Consider the following 21,034-nt stretch of genomic DNA (forward strand, 5'->3'; position numbering starts at 1 on the left):
TCTCTTCCAGGTGTCCTCACGGAGCCGGTGTCCCCCGGGGCACTTCTGCCTCTCCCATGTCCCAGCCAGACTGGTGGCCAAAGGAACAAGAGCAGCTGACGTTCTGTTGAATATTGACTGCCCAGCACTCTTACTTTAAGTGCATTTTTTATATGAAGTGGGCACCGTTATCCCCACTTTGCACTGGGGGAGACTGGACCTGAGCGACGTGGATCCTGGCTGCCCGTCACAGCCAGCAGGGGCTGCTGGAACAAGTGCTGTGGCCTCTGTAAGGGGCTCTGCTCTCCCTGGATTTGACCCACACCGACCAACTCGAGAAGCTTGATAGCTGCAGGACTGCCCCCTACTGGTCGGGTGACCTTGGGGGGAATCTCCTGCTGTTCCAACTGGAGAGAGTTACAAGGGTTGAGTAGGTTGGCGTGGTTACAAGCAGATTGCATCCATGATAAGAAAGGTATAAAGTGTGCTCATAATTCTAGTCGCTCTCGTTTTTTATTCTCCATGGCCTCTTCCCATATGTTCACATCTCGGGCATTCCGTGCACAGCAGTTTTAAGCTGAACTGCTGTCTTTTTTTTTTTTTTTTTAAGATTTTATTTATTTATTTGAGAGAGAGAATGAGAGACAGAGAGCACTAGAGGGAAGAGGGTCAGAGGGAGAAGCAGACCCCCGCTGAGCAGGGAGCCTGATGTGGGACTCGATCCCAGGACTCCAGGATCATGACCTGAGCCAAAGGCAGTTGCCCAACCAACTGAGCCACCCAGGTGCCCAAGCTGAACTGCTGTCTTAACTGCCTCTTGGTGGCACAGCCTAGCTCGCCATCTCGTTCCCAGCCCTGCGCACAGCCGTCGTCTTATTTACAGCCCTCAGGAACAGCACTTCATTGTTACTGTGTGCATCACTGCAGGGGAGAAACCTCACTGCAGGAGAGATGCCATGTTGAATGTGTCTGGGTGTATCTGAGGGTAGAATCTGGAACTAACTTCATGGTAGGGGAAAGGCTGGCCATCGTCTTTTTGTAGGAGTTCCCCTAAGAGATTCTTCGGGGGGCCTCACCATTGAGAACCATCACCTTGGGAATAAATACACGGGGCTCTCCTGTTGCCTGCTGCAGCACCTTCAGTTTCTTAACCTTGATTACTGAAGATTTGTTTATATTACAGCACAACTGGGATACTGAGACTTTGGTTTTCCAGCATATTCACTATTGCTTTGCCAGATTTTTCTTAAAAACTCCCTGCCATCGCTCAGATGTTGAACGTTTGCACGCTTGCTGCATGCCTTGCACTCTGCCTGCCTCTGTCCCATCCAATGACTTTGAAAGATCTTTAATGAAATCGATTTTCAAAAATGAAACCTCTCTTCTAACAGTTGTGGTTCTGGTCCCTGAGTATTAAAGTGAGTTTTCCACACAAAGCCTCAGGCAGCCTGTGTTCTTCTGGTCTCTCTGGTCAGAGGCCAGCACTGAGGGAACCTTTGAGGAAAGCATCTATTTGAGGGAGCGGACGGACGGGCAGGAGCCTCGCTGCTGGCCCACCTCGCATCTCCAGGCTGATGTGCTACGCTTTGGCATCTTTGTCCCTTACCCTTGGAAGGGGCCTCGGAGTTCGTCTGACCTCATTTTCTGTGCAGAGCTGGGGTTCCGTTTCACATCCCACCTGAGGAGAGGTGGTTTGGCCTTTGGACGTTCTGACCACGGTGAGCTGCTTCATCTTGAAACAGTCTTGCAGCGCCTGAGAGGAATGCAGAGTCTCAGGCCCCTCCTGACCTTCTCAGTCAGAACCTGCACTTTAGAAACTGTGGAAGCCTTGTGCACGTGGAAGTTGGGAGACCAAGTCATGCCAGTGAGAGGGCTAGCGCTCAGAGCTGGGGCATCAGCTGCTTGCATCCCAGGCTGGCACTGTCTCCCCGCGTGTGCAGCCCCTGTCGGACCACATCACTTTCCTGGAGGCACCCCAGACTGGAGCATGTGCCTCATGCCTAGGAACGTGCTCCAGAGTCCGATTTCATTCATGCTCACGGCTCGGTCAATCCTGTGTTAGATCCGGTGAAATATTGTGCTGGTTGTGTAGTGTGTCACTGAGAACACAGACATTTTACTTTGAAGTAGGGGTGCTGTTTTTGTCCAGTTAATCCTGATTTCACTAAAACTTGGTGAAATGGTCAGATTTTTCAGACACCCATTAGGTGCCTGTGTCATATAAGGTGCTGTTCGAAGTCCAGAGGGTACAGCAGCGAACAAAACAGACAAAAAGTCCCTACTTTATTGAGCTTTGAGGGGGCCTAAGAAGGTCACACAAGCGTAGACGTGACATCTGTGAGGGGTCCGTGCAGATGCGTATGGGGTCTGGGGGGCCCTCCAGGCAGATCCTGGCTGCCAGGCGCACCCCGGTGGCCACAGTGGGTTGAGTGGAGGGGAGAAGTGAGAGGTGACAGGTCCCCTGTAGGTCGTGGCAGAGGCTGTCTGGAGGTGGGACGGTGATCAGCTGGTCCCGGGTCACAGGAAGTGTCCATTGAGTGAGAAAGCGAGGTGCTCACAGGACAGAAGACTTGGAACTTCATGGAAGCGGCTGAGTCGGGCTGGTTGTTGGAGAGCATCTTCTTGTTGCCCTTCCAGCCATAGCAGGAGGCGACATTTGGAACTGATCAAGTCTTTTATTCGCGTGTCCATCAGGCTCATGACTGGAGCGCCGCTTGTGAGCGTGAGTCAGAGAGCATCTGAGTTGAACTGCGGAGGTCACATGGGGCAAATTAACTTAACCAAAAATAACCCCAAACACAGCATTTCTGGGAAATGCAGGGGAAGAGAGCTTTCAATGTAAACAAAGGAGCAAAGTCAAGATAAAGGCTTGGTTGGAAAAAGTGAGCATTTGGAAAACTAGGAAGAGACACTCTGGTAAAACACAGTGAGGCAAACAAGTATTTCTTTTCTGCTGATTATAATTTTAAAGAGTTTTCTTTTCCATGTTTGTGTTGTCGGCATGGCATGTGCTTCCGTAGTGTGACTCTTAGGCTTTCCCCTTCTCCTGGGAACGGTGGTGCATGGACCTACACCCTTACCCATCCTGTCAGCCCATGGAAGGAGCTTCCTGTCCCCCCGGGTGACACCTGGTCCTCACAGGGGCTGACCAGACAACAGGCCTCCTGTGCTTTGCACTCTGGCTGAGGGGCCCAGTGCACAGGACAAAAGAACACCATGACCAGTGTCCAGGCCCCACTCCAGAAATTCTGATTGGGTGGGGGTGGGAGACACACGTTCTTGCCGGGCCTCGGGAGTTCCCCACGCCTCGAGGTTGAGAACCACCCATCCAGTGCAGTTGTCTGTACCTACCAGGCTGTGCTCGAGGCAAGCATCCTGGCTGGGCTGTGTTCTCTCCCTGCCCCTGCTTCGACCCTTCCAGAGGCAAGAGTCCGGAGGCTGGTTTTCTGTTTAGGGGGCTTTCGGGTGGGCATGGGTGTGCACATCTGCGTGTGCGGGTTCATCACTAGCAAGGTTGGCACTTCTGTGGTTGGTTGTCCGGACAACTCAGCCTCACCCTTTTGCAGTTGAGGACTTAGACATACTTCCCAAGGGAGCCCGGAGGACATGGAGGCTCGTGTGAGCCAGGCCAGAGCCGATGGCATCTGCTGTGGTTAGGTTTATTACAAGAGTTAAAAATGTTAATCTCCTAAGTTGTTTCCCAAAGTGATATTTACTGTTTGGAACTAAAAGTCTTGCCCTTTCATTAATTACTTGTAAGTGTTGGTTCTGTTATCTTATTTAATAGGAAAGAAGTTCGTTCCTGGAATACTCTGATCATTGGATGACACTTGGCTGAGTCTGAGGGAAATAATCCATTTTTGTTAAATGACGAATATAAGTAATTTAAATTTTAACTGTCTTGATAATATCTTGGTAGTGTTATCCAAAAAACTGACTTTTTAGAGGAGTCTTGGTGGCTAGGATTTATTTCCTTGGGCTCTGTGAACTTCCACATTCTGCTACACTGTGCTGGGGGCATATGCGGAGGCCTCCCTGCAGTGGCTTTGACGTGCGTGGGTGGGAGGGGAGAGGGCTTGCTGGGTACCCGGCGTGTGCAGTCTGTCCGGAACATAGTGGCTGTCGCCGTGCTGCAGGCGTGGGGGCATCTCTGGCCTCTCCTGCTGGCCCTCTGCCTGCTCTGGGCTCCCAGGCTCCTCCGATGGGCCCCGCCCCCTGCCTTCCAGCAAGTGACGCTGACTAATGAAAACCAAGGGCCAGCCAGGCGTGCGTCTGGTCGACTCCACATCAGGATGGAGACCAGTGGTCACAACCTTGCCCCTTCTTTGTATGTGTAGCATAGTGTTTCTCACCCTTTAAAACTCACACGTGTCTTGATAAACTTTAAAATCTTGACTCTCCTTTGAAATTTTGCTATATATTAAATTGTGACTCTGAGGAAGTCAAATCATCGGTCACTTTCATTCTTCTCAAGCCTACAAGTACTCAATAAATTTTGGCTGTAAACTTTTTAGGTACTGGTCCTTGATAAGGGGGAAAAATGAAAGTGCTTGCCCCCACCGCAGGGGCCCCGGGGGCTCTCCTCTCTTCTGCGATGTCACTGCGGCTCACCATGTGCCGTCTCCTCCCGGCTCTCCTTCCCGCCTCTGGCCGTGTGTTTGCACAGACACGCTGGCGGCAGGCAGAGAGCAGGAGGACGGGAAGCCCGCGTGAACTTGGTGGGGTTCTGAAGGGCTGCTGTCGCAGGGGCCGGGCACCCGCCGACCTTGGTCTGGTCGGGGCTGTATGCTCAGCTGTTTCGGAGGCTGTCCGCTTTGCACTCTTACAGAAGCTGCTGCTGTGAGCGCCATCCCCCCCCCCTTTTCTCACGTGTAACTTTGTGTGACGAATTCCTAGAAGTGAGATTGTAGGGTAACGTTAGCCTGTGTACCCCATGTAGATCCAGTTGTAGTCTCTTCTTGACTGTTCTTTTTAGAGCATTTGTGACTTCTTCAAGATTTATAGGACAGCGTCAGGTCCAGCTGTGTAATTAATTTTATAGGGAACTCTATGATTTGAACAAACAAAATACAAAGTTTTACCGCAGAGGGGGGTATGTAGCTCGCGGAAGCTCGGCTGAGCCCGTGCAGGCGCACGAAGCAGCGGCACAGCCGAGCTCCCACGTGCATGCACACTTAACCTGGCTGGTTTTAAGTTTCAGCGGTGAGGAGGAAATGGGTGCAGGAAGTGCTCATTGTTACGGTATTGTATAAGTAGTGTTTTATATAAAATTTTTACATGAAAATTGAAACTACAATAAATATCAGTGGCTTTAAGGTAACAGTGAAAATCATTCCACATGGACCAGATGGAAGAAAATAAGATGATTTTTTTTTTGTCCTCCCAGGTGACTCCAAGAACTGAGGCCCCCGTCAGCAGCGTGAGTAATAGTTTGGAGAACGCACTACATACATCGGCACATTCCACGGAGGAGTTGCTACCCAAGAGGACTGTGGGGAAACACTCCAAAGGTGAGTCCATCTGTGGGAGGGCTCCAAGGGAAAGAGGTGCACCAGGGTGTGGAAAGCAGATCTTCGTGATGCTCTGTGGTTAATTACTTTGAGATCTTTCATCAGCTGTGGTCTTTTGTATGGTATGCTATTTTTCTAAATTGTACAAGTAATATATGAACATATCTTGGCTGTAAAAGTCTTAAATACTGATGTTTATTAAGGGAAAAAATGAAAGTTGTTGCACTCTCCTCCCTGCCCCATACCAAATAAGTCCTAAATTCTAGAGAAGGACTATCCTGTAGAACTTTCTGCAGAGATAATGGAATGTTCTCTCTCTGCACTAACTCAGGTGCCATCAGCCACATGTACCTTCTGAGCACTTGAAATGAGCCTCATGCAACCAAGGACCTGAAATTTTATTTTTATTTCCTTTGCATTGGAACTGCGATAGGTCCGCGTGGATAGGGGCCACCATATTGGACAGCACCGCTCTGGAGATGGCAGAGGGTACGTCTCCGATGAAGTTGAGTCTTCTTGGTTCTTGGCTCAGCTGGACAGTCAGAGTGTCTCACTTAACCATACAGTTGTAGTCTGAGTGGCGGTGTGGGGACTTCCCAGGAGGCGAGTGCAGGTGACATGTGGGACTCGTGAGGGCCAGGACGGGCCCAACTTGGCCCTGTGACCAAGCGGCCCAGGGCACTCAAGGCCACCCACCTCCTCCTTCACTGGCCTCTGTTCCCCTTTTGTTCATGTCTCAGGCACAGTGTACCTCACGGATGCTTCATAAATACTTCGTTTTTAAAATAAAGCCCCATTCTGAGAATCACAGAGCCAGCTGTCCCTGACTTAGGTCATAGGCTGGAAGTAGCCAAATTCTAACTGCTGCCCTGTGTTCATGTGCATAAACGCGTACTGGTACTAAAACTGTGAATCCTCGTAGGTCCGCTCCTAGATGGGGCCGTTGTTGAGAAGATGCAGCAGGGCTTCACCTCCCTGGGTGAATAGTTGTCACTCAGGCATAGGGACTTTTCTACCCTGACACTGCCCTTGTCCTTTTTCCTTAGACGTGTCACCCTGGGAGAAGTGCCTTCCAGTGAGGTGTTGTGTCCTTTGTCCCTCGACTGTCCAGCAGGGGCCTCTGCCCTGCACCCTCCTCGTGTGGGGGGGCGGCCTCCTCTTTTCTTCCCCATAGTGCTTTTTCCTTGAGACATAATTATCAAGATCCTCATTCCTATCTTTTAAATATAATTGCAAGATACGTGACTGTTCTCTCTCCGTCCCTTGTCCGTGTGTGGTGGTGCTGAGAGTCCCAGGGGAGCCGGCTTTGGTTGGTATCAGGTGCAGCACACGAAGCATAGTGAGCCAGGTGTTGTCAGTCGTCCACTGTGTTCTCCATTCAGTGGTTCTAAGTAAGCAGTTTCTTCTGCCCAGAATTTGGCAAGCAAGCGAAGTTGGTTTTCTTCGTCACGCTTCTCGTGATGCTCTGCTGGGCCTGGGCGGTTGCTCTTGGCAAAGCCTAAAGTCACTGCAAGTGTTATTACTATAGAGTTTTCTCGCTGTCTTTTCTGTATTCTACTTGTATCTTGATTTTTCTCTGCTTCCTTGGAAGTCCTCAGCGATAAAAGAGGTCAGACTTCCATTTGTTTTGTATAAAAGTTCAGGCGATAACACGGAGGACAGCCAGAAACTGACTGCTCTCGTCAGATGGCGTTCAAGGTGGTGGTCGTATTTCCCTGTGCTCTTTCTTGTGAGGATTTTCAAGTATGGGAGTAGAGGGACGGGGGCAGCCGTTCCTGGCGTCTGGCTTCAGTGGCAGGTATGGGCTGTGCACTCCTCAGGACCGCCACGTGACACTGCCGGACTCGCCTGGAGAGAGCTCAGAGCCCACGTGTTCCGGCTTGCCGTACTGATGCGTAGGGAAGCATCTGTGACATGCAGAGTGAGGTTGAAATTACTTGTAGTGATGTGCTCGGTGAGAGTTCTATAACTTGGTTTTCTGGGTTGGAGGAGTTAGTTTTTAGAATTGTCCTCGTGTGAGACTGGGAGTCTCCGCAAGCTTAATGATACCACAGACTGCTTAGCTGCAGTCCTAAAACCTGGTCTCCAGACTGCTTTGCATTCTTAAAACTTACGGATTCTAAAGAACTTTTGTTTATGTAGGTTATACCTATAGATATTTATCATATTAGAAGTTAAAACTGGGATTTTTTTTTTTTTCTTGAATAAATGCTTTTTGTCGTGTACCACTGTGGTTTTTGTGTTTGTTGTGCGGCAGCTTTATGACACAGGGTAATGTCAAAGTCAAGCTCCAAAAGTCTTGTCCTGTTGGTGACACAGAAGATTAGAGTAGGAGTTCTGATAAGAAGCATGACCGTAAAACCCGGCTTCTGGAAGACCCGGTAGCAGGCTGCCTTGCTCGTGCCGCACTGGGGATCGAAGGTGCGTTTGGAATTGAGGTGTTTGTATCATTTTAATTTGTCTGTTGGCTCTTTCAACATTTTATTAAGACTTTGAAACATACAATAAAGTTCAGAGAATTTTACAGTGAACGCCTACCATCCAGATTCCATAATTTCATTTTATTTTACCTGCTTCTTCCCTTATCTATCTCTCCATCCATGAAGACATTGCATTTTTTGGTGCATTTCAGAGTAAGTTGTTCTGTTGACTTTTTTGCTATGTTTTTGTGCATTATTATTATTTGTTGAAACTGGTTGTTTGCAACCTTCCTCAGCCAACGAGTCTCATTTGAAGCACAGAACAGAGTTGTCTGAGTGATGGTTTCTCATCCCCTAAAGAAAGAGTGACCTGGACACATAGTCAAGCTGACCGTCCCACAGGGCTTCTTTCAGACAGCAGGGCTCAGCTCTGTTTGAGTCCCCGTCGAGGGAAGCTACAGGGATCACAGCACACATCTGTCACTTTTCAGGCCTTGCCTTGAATTCATAGCCAACCACTGGATGCAGAGCATGAGAACCGTGCAGCGTGCCCAGTGGTGAACTGAAGCCCGGCGTGCCGGCCCACGGGGGTCCACTGTTCAAAGTGCAGGAAGGTTTTTGGCCTCTTGATGTCCTGTTGATGGCAGAGAATCGGCCGTGGTGGAAGTATTTACACCTTGGAAGCGGGTACAGGCCGCAGAGGAGGGGCTGTCCCGCAGCCAGCCATGACACCTTCTACAGAGGTCCGCTGCAGTAGCCCCCCCACCCCCAGCCTGTCCTGTCTGCTGTGGTTGTGTCCGCCCCGTGCACGCGTGCTGTGCACCCACAGCCCAGCTCTGGGAAGAGCAGGTGGTTCCCTGTGACCCGTGAGCCCTGGCACCCTGACTTCAGCACCCTCCTCTCTCAAGCTGTCATGAGAGGTCACGACAGGTCAGCTCTTATCTTCGCTTGGCATATCTGATCCACCCCGCCCACCACCACCACTCTGTCCTTTCTTGTTTCTTTCCGTTTTTAAACCGTGGACCATCCTACATCCGGAGGCGTTGGGGTGACGTACTCCGTTGGTCTCCTGGTAACACACGTCCTGGTTCTCCTTTTGCCTCTCTGTCTGCTCGTTCCCTGTGAAACCCCCCTTCTGTCTGCCCCTGAGATGCTGGTGCTGTCTGGCCTCCTCTCTGGTGTCCACTCACGCTCCGTTTGTCTTCTGTTCACCTGTTGATGACTTTGAGATCTGAGTGCTCAGCTGAGACCCCTGCCGGGAACCCCGAATTGCTGTGGATATTTCCATTGAGGTGGCCTGCTGGCGCCTCTGCTGTGTGCCCGGGATGGACCCATCACTCCCATTGCCGCCCCTAAAAGGGGTTTCCAGTATACGCGATGGGTGCCGACCTTCCGGCGTTTGGAGCCACACCTTCAGGCCCACCCCAGCTCCCTGCCCCCCACGAGCGGGCTCAGCCTCACAGCCCTGGCGGGTGTGGCTCTGCGGGGCCATCACTGTGGCCGCCATCCTGGTTCAGGCCTCCAGCCCCTCTGCCACCTGTGGGTTCTCCTGTCTGGTCCATCCCCAAGCAGGGACCCGCCCTGCAGCTGGACCACAGTGCCCCTACTTAGGAAGCTTGTCACGGGGCTTGCACTAGGTGCCCCCTCAGTGTGTGTGTGTGCACCTCATTGATGTCACAGGCCTGTGAAGTAGGGGCCAGTCTTCCTTTTGTTCAGGGACTCAGTAACTACCCAGGGTCACTGAGCTGGAAAGTGTCACATTTCTAACGGAACTGGTCTGACAGCAGAGCCTACAGGCTTACCTTGACCTGCCTGGAGGAGGCCTGCTGTGGGGTTCGTGGGGTGTGTGGGGTTTGTGGGTCGGCCTCATCTTGTCCTCGTATGCCCACTCTGGTCTCCTGTCACTCCTCTGGGTTGCTGGCTCTAGCCGTGAGCACACTTCCTCAGACGCCCTGCCCTGTCCTGCCTGGGCCTTGATCACCACGTCCCTCTGCTCAGATGGGCTCTTCCCTTTGAAGCCCACCTCTCATGTCACTGCTGTGAACTTTGTAATTTTTGTGTCACTTATGGTTAGTGCTATGCCTGGAACATACTAATGCTGAATAAAATGTTTGCCTTAATATTTAAATAAGTGAAAAACCCTTGGACCCTTAGATTCAAGTGCCATATCACTAACCATTCAAATAGAATATATATGTTTTCATTTGCTACTTTTGCTACTTGAGAAGTACCTTTTATCAGCTTTATATTTTCTAGATCGTGCCATGTACTACTCTTGTTTCTATTTATATTTCTAGAGAATTAACAAATTAAATTAATGCAAGGTAGCTAGATGATTAAAAAAATCAAAGAAAAACAAATAAGGGAATTCTTATATATAACATGATATGTCCCAGAAAGATGTCAGAGAGGAGGCTCAGGTTAATCAGTGAAGTAGTGAATGCTCAGATTTTAACAATAGCTGAAAAACGGCTTCTAAAAATGATCCTCACTAACACGGACAACCACACGGAAGGGAGAAGGTCTGTCGATACATGAGGAATATTATTATCCAGCTGAGACCTTTAAGAATATAGTTTTTCAATTTTTAGATGAAAACTAGATTTCAGTAATAAAAATTTAAGCAGGAAGCATCTTTTTTTTTTTTAAAGATTTTATTTATTTATTAGAGAGAGAGAGTGCGCACAAGCAGGGGGAGCGGAAGCCATAGGCAGAGGGAGAAGCAGGCTCCCCGAGAGCAAGGAGCCCGATGCGGGGCTCCATCCCAGGACCCTGAGATCATGACCTGAGCCGAAGGCAGACGCTTAACTGACTGAGCCACCCAGGCGCTCTTAAGCAGGAAGCATTTCAAATGTTATTCTGGTTCAGTTTCTTTATTTTAAGTAGGAGGACATTGAGTTATTCTGTATAGGACTCGGGAGAAGGAGGTGTTTGTGAGGGGTAGAGGGGGTGGATGATCATGCATCTTTCCTCACAGTCATAAATGATACACTTCTGACTTTGAAAGCTTGTAGTGTAGTTTTGGTAAGTTTTGAAGTGGTTTCCTATGTGGGGCACATAGAAATTAAACTGACCAAAGATACATGGAAATCAAGTAAAGGATCTATGGAAGAAAAGTACCAACTACTCAGTTTTTTCCAGAAGAGTTTAGGGTACAAAGGGAAGTTTCAGAAGAGTGACTCATTCTTGGAACACATTAAAGCTATTACCTATAGGTGTCTGAGATCTACGTGTGATGTGACAGTCAGCTCTCGTAAATCACTTGAAGATGCTTGGCAGTGAGGGTGACCCTTAGAACATGGCCGTTTGAACTGGGAACTCCCAGGGCTGCAATGGCGAGAATGTGTTCCTGGTCCTGGGCTTGTCGCTGCCGGCTGAGAGGCCTTTGGGTCTGGCTCAGCCCTAAACCGTCTGTGACTTTTTGTCACCCCTGCCCCCATTCAGATGCCCAGTCCTGCTTCAGGATGTTTGGAACCCCTCCCTGGACTGCTTGAGCAGTGCCTTTGTATTTCTCTCCCACACAAATTCCCTCCCACATTTTCCAGTTACATTAGCGTACTGGTTTTTGAAATTAGGTATCGATTCAATGATAGAAGTGGTAGTTCAGTGCAATTAGATGTTTTATTGAAGGCCATGTGGTCTGACTTGTAGGACTGGAGGCAGATTCCTCCTGTGCATCTTGAATGAGAAAAGAAGGAAAGTTAAAACAAACCATCTTAAAAGGAGAACGCACATCCCACTTTGCTTTCTCAGTTCAGCATGAGCGAGCCAGCTGGCCTAGACTCGGGTACCTTTGCCTGGACCCCGTCAGTCCTCGACAGATGTGCCTGCATATGCCAGTCCAGACCCCAGCCCGTTTCTCCCCACATAGGAGCCCTCCTGCCTGGTCCACCTTCCAAGTGTGCCTCTGTGGCCTTTCTGTCTGGGAGTCGTGGGTGATGCGAATCTCATCCCTACATGATGGATTGATTTCTAGCTCCTCAGACCTAGCCATGATTGCTTGCACTCTTCAGAAAACCGTTGAGACTTGTACATGCCAGTTAGATGACCATCTGTAGGACTGACCAGGGCAGTGTGAGGAACAGGGATCTCACTATATCTACCAGGAGAGAAGTGGATCGTAAACAGATGTTTGTGTACATATGGGAATGAATACCCTTTAAAATCATGAAACTACATTATGGAAGTTTGGGATAAATACTCATAATTCCACCACCAAACCCAGTGATCCTTGTCAGCTTTGATAACTTATTTTTCATCTTTCTTTTACATTTTAAACAGCTATAGCCATGTTACACATACAATTTGTAATTTTTTAGTTAATATTACAAGCTCTTTTCATGTTTTTGTTCTTGAAATCATGGTCTTTAACGTGAGCTCCAAAATTGAGAACATGTTTGACCATCTTTGAAGCGTAATGGAAGACCCCTAGCCCCCACCCCGCATCAGCCACTATTGCCCCCACACCCACTGCAGATGTCTCCACAGGGACAAGTCCACTGTCGGTGAAATAGCAGAGCTCCCCTGCGGTGCCTGGTGCCCGCACATGCTGCCCGTGGGTGGTGTAGTGGCGCCGCTCGCTCCGATCGCCGTCCTGGACAGGCCTCCCAGGATGCAGCCACAGAGTTCCAGGTGCCTCTGTTCCTTGCAGACAGCTGGAACAGCGTTCATCTGTTTTCCACATTCTCCTGTCCAAAGATGAGTCACTTCCGCCTTCAGTCCAGTTGGGATTTTCTCTCTTGACTTTTTTTCATAAATCCTAATATTATTCAGTCCTGGGACATTTAGGTGCGCTTTGCTGTCCTGTGGCCAGGGAAAATGCTGACTATATTTTTCTGTGTTCATTGACTTCGTATGTTCTATTGTTTAAAAAGGGGGAAGATCTAGGTTAGAGTGATGTCATTGTGGGTCAGTTTTTAAAAAATGCCTATTGGGAAAACATAAAAGCTGTTTATTTGCTGACAGTCTGATGGAGGAGGCCAGACAGGAACAGCGAGTGGTTTCACTGAGTGAAAATAGGGAGGTATGCAACCTCGAAATGTGTGTTCTTTGTTTTGCCAGAAAGGAAACTTTTTTTTTTAAGTAATTCCTTCCTGTAAGGTGCTATTTTAAGCTTAAAATACTTCAAACCGAATGGCTTCTCGTATCTCCCGAGATGCATATCGACCCTGAGGCCACTTTACAAAATTAGGGAGGCCTCAGAGAGAACCGTTTAGCAGGTAAAGGGTCTTCTCTGAAACAGCCAGTAACCTCTGCGAGTGAGGACCCATCTGTCACGTTTGCTGCCCTGTTCGCAGCCCCTAGAATTTGACCTTGTGCCCAGTAGGAATCTGATAGGACATGTTGGTGAGTGAACAATTGTTGGTTTTAGAGCAAGGATCGCACATTTTTCTGCACAGATCCAGATAGTAAATATTTTTGGCTTCGGGAGGCATAGGGTCTCTGGCACAATGGCTGGGCTCTGCTGTCGTGGGGTGGAGGGCAGCCACTGACAGTATGTAAACAAAAGGCGTGGCTGCATGCCAACGAAGCTGTTTACACAAGCAGGCCCAGGGCAGCCTCCAGTTGGCCAGCCCCGCTTAGACCCGTGCTGTCCAGTGGAAGTCTCTGTGATGACCGAATGTTCTGTGTACTGCACAGCATGGCAGCCACTAGCCCCACCTGGCTGTGGAGCACTTAGGATGGGATTACTGCAACCAAAGAAGTGGATTTTTGATTCTGTTCGGTTGTAATTAATACAAATGTAAATAGTCACATGTGGTTAGTTGCTGCGGTGTTGGGCGTTGCAAGGTTAGAACCTTTCCCGAAGCACGTTGCACAGAGTGGTTTGTTGTTCTCTGGGAGACCTGTACACGGGAGGGGAAGAAAGAGTTCTGTAGCCCCCCAAACTGGGGAATTGTTAATAAGAATAGATTTGTTCATTTCAGGACTGCTCAGAGCCTTTAATATTCTAATGTACAAGACAGTCTACCAGAAAGTCTTAGATTTTTTCCTCTGAGCTTTTTGACCGTGAAGCTTTCTGCGGGTGCCCTTGAACATCTTAGAGCACCGGTGTTCTTGGAGAAGACCTTGGGAGATGCCGGTGTGGCAGGCCAGGATACTGGGCGTCTGCAGGACATGGAGCTTAATAGTTTCAGAGGTTCTGTTAAGTGTTTCCCCTTGGACAGTTAGGTTTGAAAGGTCTGTGGAAGTCCCCGTAGTCCATGGCCATGGGCTCTCTGGGACCATGAAAACTGACATGGAGGAAGACGTGTGTAACACGCACTGAAGCCCCTCGTCTGTCGTGGACTCTACTTGTTCACTGCATAGGGGGGTGACTAGATTGTCCATGTCTGCAGACAACATAGACACTCCAGGAATCCATCCCGTTAGCACTTGAGAAACATTCTCATTTGAATTGGAAATAGGACGTGCACACCTCCGTGTGGTTTGGGAGTTTGGAACCTGCATCACGTTTGTAAGTGGCTGTTTTATCTTGAGCAAATGTTTGTGCTCCAGATACTTGCATTTTCAAACTAGTTTGTGCGTAAGAACTTAACTGTACCCTTTTGGTTCTGAGGAGACACAGGATGCAGCCCTGTGAGTTCGAGGGCAGAGTGGGACGGCCGCGCGGGGGCGGGGCCGTGCTTTGTCCCCTGCGGCGCTGGGGCTGGGCCGCTGCAGCCCCGGACTCCCCGTTCTGCTCGTCAGAGGCAGCACTAGGAGCCTTCCGCCAGCCGGGCCCTGTCACAGGACCGTGACACCGTCACAGCTGACAATGTGGAATTTTTCCGAAGTCGGAGCAGATCCTACCGCATCTGCCCTCATAATTGGGGTCTGTACCCTTGTGCATTCCCATCAACTCCTGTTCTCTTTCCAAGGACCGTTCTCTTCCTTTTCTATGATTTGTTTTCATGTTTGGCCTTTTTTTTTTTTCTGTTCCGCTTTTTAAATTCCCCTCTATTCCCGAGTGTGACAGCGTTCTGCTTTCCTCTTCAGCCCTTCCTCCCAGGCGAGCACTCAGCAGAGGAGAGCACGCGGCGCTGGCGTCCAAAGCCTCGTTTTGAAAATTGCTAAAATATCAAATGCTAACTAATATGTGCCCCAAGGTTTTATTTCATTTTTATAATTTTGTTTGTTGTTGTTGTTGTTTTTTGCTTTTACAGTGAGTGTTGAAAAGATAGACCTGAAGGGATTATCTCACAAAAAAAGTGAAAGAAATGTTGAATGTTCCTTTGAGGTAAGATGCCAAGTTTTTTTTCCCTTTTCTCCCCTAAGGGGTAGGAAGGAAACATTTGCCATGCGTAGATACTTAGCTTGATCTAAATGGAAGATGGGCTGTACCAATGCTGTGGGAGGCAGAAAGCCGGGCCTGGGCCACGGGCGGGCAGTCTCCTGAGAGCCTGTGTGCTGAGCGTTGTCTAGACTGGCGTGCTCGGCTACTGCTGCTTGGTCACCAAAGTTGGCTGACACAGGGACACCGTGTGAAAATTGAGACACACTGCATATTAGGATTGGAGGCCCGCAGGAACTGTGGCCCAGTGGCCTCACAGTGTGCTGGGAGCTGTGCCCCATGAGGTCCTTCGGGGCCTGGGCTCCCCCCAGTTGACTGCCTTGATATCCCTGGGGTGTGCGCCCTCAGCCTCATGGTCCAGGGTAGTAGCCAGGGCGCTAGTCCTCACGTTTTCATTCCAGGTAGCAAGACATAGGATGAAGAGGAGGGAAAACTTTACTTCTCTCTCTCTTTTAAGGAAAATTCTGAAAGCGGCCACTAGACATTTCCACTTATGTTTTGTTGACTCAAACTTAGTTTCTTGGTCCTGCTTAGCTGCAGAGGAGGCTGGGAAATGTGTTCTGGCTGGCCATATCCCCAGGGTTCTGTTACTTGGCTGTCATGTTGTGTGAGGTTCTCCTTTGACCCTGTGCCTGAACACTGATTACTAGGGAGTATTCTCAGGAATAAAAGCTTCTCGTTCGTATCTAGTTTGTATGCTCTGATGCTGTGTGTGGTTCACTAACTTTTCAGAGGGTATAGATGCATCGAAATACTTTAAATAGTCTCACCACTAAAAGGGTAACATCTTCATTTGATTCAGAGGGTGTACTACATTGTGAGAATCCCTTGTTTGGCTACGCATTTGTCTTCAGAATGTTCGGGAAAGACTCACCTAAGGTTTTGGAGGCTGTTGAAACTTGTGACCAGCACCCAGGTTTCAGTACCCAGAGAACCTTGGAATCCCAGCATCTTCAAGGCCTCGTAGAGGTGGGAGCCTAGCAGGTCCCTAGAGCCCTGAGCATGTTGTTTTCCCTCCACCATGCTCTGTGTCTCATGGCTGGACCTCCCCTCGAGATCATCCGCCTCCACACGGCTGAGCCTTTCTGGGGGGGTGGGCCCCACTTAGCCCGTCCTCGGGCCCACAGCCTGGGCTTGTACAGTGTGAGATGTGACTATGGCTGGTGTGACTGCCTGCAGCTTCTCTCTGAAGACGTGAGCTTTGGCAAAATACACACTTGGCCTGTCGTGGCCTTTGGGAGGAGATGGGAGTTCTGTTAGGAGTGGGGAGGCAACAGGCTGGTGAGGACGGGGCACGGGGGCCTGAGTCCTCTGCAGGCAAGCTGCACAGCTCCAAGAGGAGCCGGGAGCCCTGAGCTTGCGGCCCTGGACTCTGGAGTGTCCCTGGTGTCGCTGCTGTCACACAGGGTGAGGTGTGTAGTTGAAGGTGTTTCTACGCCGGTGGGTGAGTGTTCTAAGACTTAAAGCAAAAGCTTTGGTTATCTGCGATTCTTACTTTTCCTGAAGTGATAACTGACAGAAGTATTCTTGTGTTTAGGAAAGTGAGAATTCCTTTCTGATGCGGAAGTCCAAACTAGTTTTTCTTTTGGGGTATTTTTTTTTTTTTTTTACGATTTTATTTACTTGAGAGAGTGAATGAGTGGGAGGAGGGGCAGAGGGAGAGAGATCGAACTTCAAGCCGACTGGTGCCCAGCACGGAGCCCGACGCGGGCTCAGTCCCCGAGAGCATGACCTCAGCTGAAATCAAGAGTCAAGACGCTTACCTGACTGAGCAGCCCAGGCGCCCCTTGGGGGTACTAACTCGATATGCCCTGAGGGACTTCCAGCCCAGCCCAAACGGTGCTGGTTGAATGGTAACTCGAGGCACAAAGGAAAGATAGGATCCACGTCAAAAAAAATTTTTTTTTGACCTTGTTACTCCAAAACACTGTTCATTTGCACAGCTTCAGCTATGTGCTCGTTTTGCGCGGGGCTGGTAGGGTGCTGCTGCCGGCTGTCATTCACGTGTCAGGCTGGAGACTTGTGTCACGCAAGGGAGGCTGTGCACCTTCGGGAGTGTGAGCACAGGGGCTCCCGCCAGCGCCGCGCTCCGGAGAGAGGAGAGCGCAGGGCAGGCGGCCCGAGGACAGCGGCGAGCCTACCTAACTACTCACCTGCTATCACTGCAAATGACTAGCCTCAAAAATAAGCTCCAGCAGGATTTTTCTGTCTTAGAAATCAACAAGCTAGCCCTAAAACGTATATGGAAAGAATAACAAGAGTAGTCAAACAGTTTTGAGAAGAAGAATAAAGTTGGAAGCTGCACACTGCCTGTCTTGGAGACTTGCCGTTAGACTACAGGGACACTGGCGCGTGGGGTCGCCGTGAGCATGGGGCGCTGGTCAGCAGGTCGGAGCACAGAGTCCAGAGTTAGACTCACAGGTCAGTGGCCGATTGACAGGCCAGCAGTTCCCGTGAAGAAAGGGCAGTCATTTCAACAAATGGCTCCAGAACCCTTGACCAAACCTCTCACCTCACATAGAAAACTAAGTCAAAACTGTTCATAGCCCTGTGTACAACCTAAACCAGTAAAAGTTCTGGAAGAGAGCCTACCTACAAGACTGTGTGGCTAGGCAAAGATTTCTTTGCTACGGCACCAAGAACATGATCCGTGAAAGACAAAATGAATACGAGAGACTTGATCAGAGTGTCGAACTTGCTCCTGGAAAGGCACCCTGAGGGTGAGGAGATGGCTGAACAGGATGCAGACTAGGAGATATTTGCACATTACATATTCAATAGATAGTTTTCATCCCAAATAGATAAAGGACTCTCAACACTCAGCAATAAGAGAGCACCCCAATAAAAAATGAGCCAAAGATTTGAACTGACGTTCGGAGGGCGAATATCCCATGTGAGCAGATGTCCGGCCCCACCAGTCATTAGGGCAATGACCATTAGAGCCACAGGGAGGTGGCTCTGCGTGCCTGCAGCACAGCTGCAACTGGAGACGAGCGCGCAGCAGAGCTGGGACTCTCCCCAGCAGCCGGAGCATGTGCTCAGGGCTATGGCCTCTTTGCAAGGCTCTCTGGCAGTTTTATAAAGAGCTACACATTTCCCTAAAGTATGACCCATCAGTTCTACCACTAGGTATTAATCCACGGGAAAGGAAAGCATTTGATAACAGATTTGTACGTGAGTGTTCACGCCAGCCTGATATGGCAGACCACCCTGAGTGTCCGTCCGCAGGAGAATGGATGAACCCATGGTGGTTTTGGAAACACTGTGGAAGACCACCCATAGTGGAAAGGACTGAGCTATTGTTAACACTAGCAACGTGGAGAAAACTCAGATAATTACGCTGTGTGGAAAAAGACAGACCCTTTGCTACAAAGGATATATGGTGTGAGCCCATTTACATAAAATTGTAGGAAATACCAGCTGTCTACAGTGAGAGAAGGCACACAGTGGCTTCCTGAGGAGAGGAGGAGGGAACGTTTGGGGGTGATGGACATGTTCGTGGTATTGATGGGAGTGATGGTTTCCTGGATGTAAACATATGCCCAGACTTAGCACATTATGCCCTTTTGATAGGCGTGGCTTATCATCCTTTAGCACTCGGTACAATTTAAAAAAAAAAAAAAAAGGTCACCTGAGGATTAAGCCTTTCCTTTTGTCCACAGAACCCTAACTAATGAAGATTAAATAAATTGTCCTTTAAATAAGGTGTTTCTTGTATGTGGAAGTAAACAGCTACCGTACTGGGACCAGAGCCATCGAGCACCTTCTAGAAGCGCCGGCCGTCCTGGGCCGCGATGGGACGGCTATGCTGGCCAGAGAGGGAGACGCAGAGAAACCTCTCTCCTGCTGGCCTCCCTGGCTCCGGAGGGGCAAGGTGGCCTCTGCCCACCGTTTCCTCGGTCCTGTTTATCTCTAGTTTCACTTTTTATGGATCAGTGTTTTCCAGGGGTACAAATGAAAGGCTTCTTTTATAGGAAAGCCTACGTAGCTGAAGTGAGATGCTTCTAGTATGTAAACATGTACTGCAAATAGGAGTCTGCGCTTCCTGTTCTTTTCCATGGGGTTGGTTGTGTTTTTACGGAGTCGGAGCTGCTCCGAACTGGTTCCTGAGGAGCCACATCAGGGCACAGGAAGCCAGAGGCTGCACACAGAGTCAGCGTGCAAGTACACGCATGTGGAGTGTCCAGATGTTACCAGTTTTCCCAGATTCACTGTTGAAAAACTGGAATGAGTAAAATTTTTTTTAGTAAAATGATTTCCTGTATCAAAGTGAAGGATAGAGAGGGAAAATACCAGAGGATGTCCCAAACCCTTGAAGCACCTCCTAGACTGTAGAATTTCAGCAACTTAGAAAGAACTGGGGAACAGTGCTAATCAAAACCATTCTTTCTGAAGGACCCAGGCATTGCATTTACTTTAGTGCTCTATCTTTTCCTTGAAAGTTTTATTTTTTCATTTCAAAATAAACTGCTTTGAATATCTTATTGTCATATTAGCAAAGATGAGTCTTGACAACTATTCTTTTAATTTAGTTTTTGTTTTCATCAGCTGTTCTTGCGGAATTGAGAGTCCAGTAATCCTGCGAACATTGCCAAGAGAGCAGGAAACTGTTTGTTTCGACGTGCATGTTCGTGTGACTGCGTGAGGGTTGCTGATCCTGGAGCCACATGGTGCATGCTCAGGGCTTTCCCTCGAGTTGTCTCTTTGTGTTTGCTGGTTTGTTTTTTGCTTAGGGACAAGTTCTTAGAAATGACTTCACTCCAAAAGTCCTGTGATTGTCTGAAAGTCCCCCCGTTGTGCTCAGGCCCAGCGCCTTGTGGTTCTGCTGCCACGTGGACCCGATAGCCCTTGGTGGGCCCCAGCTCTCCCCTTCATCCCCACCCGCACGGCCCCTCCCTCCTTACAGGCGCCATCCCCTGTTCTCGGGTCTTGTATCACTCTCTGTCTGGTGGCTTCTTAGAAAGGGCACTTGGGAGGTCCTGCTTCTGGGGCCTTCCATGTCTGGACCTGCCTCCCCCCCGCCCCCGACGTGTGACTGAGAACACAGGCGGAGGCTGGGCGTTGCTCTTCCTCAGGGATCCGCTGCTCTGCTGACTTCCTGCCTCCTGGTCCTGAGCTCTGGCACTTTGGACGGTTTCCTCAGTCCTGGGTGTTTGCACACCGCTCACCCATGCTTAGCTGTGCGTCTGTTCTCATCAGTGTGCTGGCACTCAGTGGGCCCTTTTAACTTGAAAACTCACATCCATAATCTGGGGGCCCTGTCCTGAATCTTACCTTTTGGTTTCCTCTGCTCTGTGTTTCTCTGTTTGCTTGCTTTGGAACTCCAGCTGTCTGCATATTGGACCTCATATTGGCCTGGTCCTTTGTTTGATTTTTTTTCTCTGTTTTCTCTCCTTTTGGTATTTCGATCTACTCGAGTGAGGACTGTGTCATCTCTCCCCTTCATCAGTGGGGTTTTTCACTCCTGTCCTGGTTTTAATTTCAAAGAATACTTGTTCTCTGACAATTCTTTTTTCATAGCATCCTGTTCTTGGCTGTGCTTTTCTTAGATCACTGAGAATATTAATGATAGTTTTTAGTTTTTTAAAACTATGGCCTGTGTTTCAGCCTGGCTGCCTTGAGCTCTTCGAGGCCGGTGCTGGATGTTCTGGTGCTGGGCCGCCGGCTCACGTCTGTGGTGCGGCGGGAGCCGTGGGCAGGGCCTCTGCGCTGGGCTGCTCCCTGGGCAGAGAGAACACTCTGCTCCACGTGCTCCAGAGTAGACTGCTGTGGGTGACCCGGGGACATTGGGGATGGAGCCGACAAGTGAGTCAGAGGACTGAGATGCAGTGTGACGTAGTCCTAAGTATCTG

General features: G+C 49.4%; 1 protein-coding gene across 2 annotated transcripts in view; it reads left to right on the forward strand.

The window, feature by feature from the left end:
* Positions 1–21,034, forward strand: part of ZCCHC14 (zinc finger CCHC-type containing 14) — a 57,052-nt gene that overhangs the window by 16,640 nt on the left and 19,378 nt on the right. For both annotated transcript variants that reach the window (XR_004819754.1, XM_027618531.2), the window contains exons 2-3: positions 5,366–5,489; positions 15,055–15,128. Coding sequence is in view for 1 of the 2 variants with exons in the window: in XM_027618531.2 (XP_027474332.1) it covers positions 5,366–5,489; positions 15,055–15,128 (198 nt within the window). In the remaining variant the exon portion in view is untranslated. The remainder of the gene's footprint in view (positions 1–5,365; positions 5,490–15,054; positions 15,129–21,034) is intronic.

Source organism: Zalophus californianus, chromosome 17, assembly GCF_009762305.2.
Source record: "Zalophus californianus isolate mZalCal1 chromosome 17, mZalCal1.pri.v2, whole genome shotgun sequence".
NCBI lineage: Eukaryota > Metazoa > Chordata > Mammalia > Carnivora > Otariidae > Zalophus > Zalophus californianus.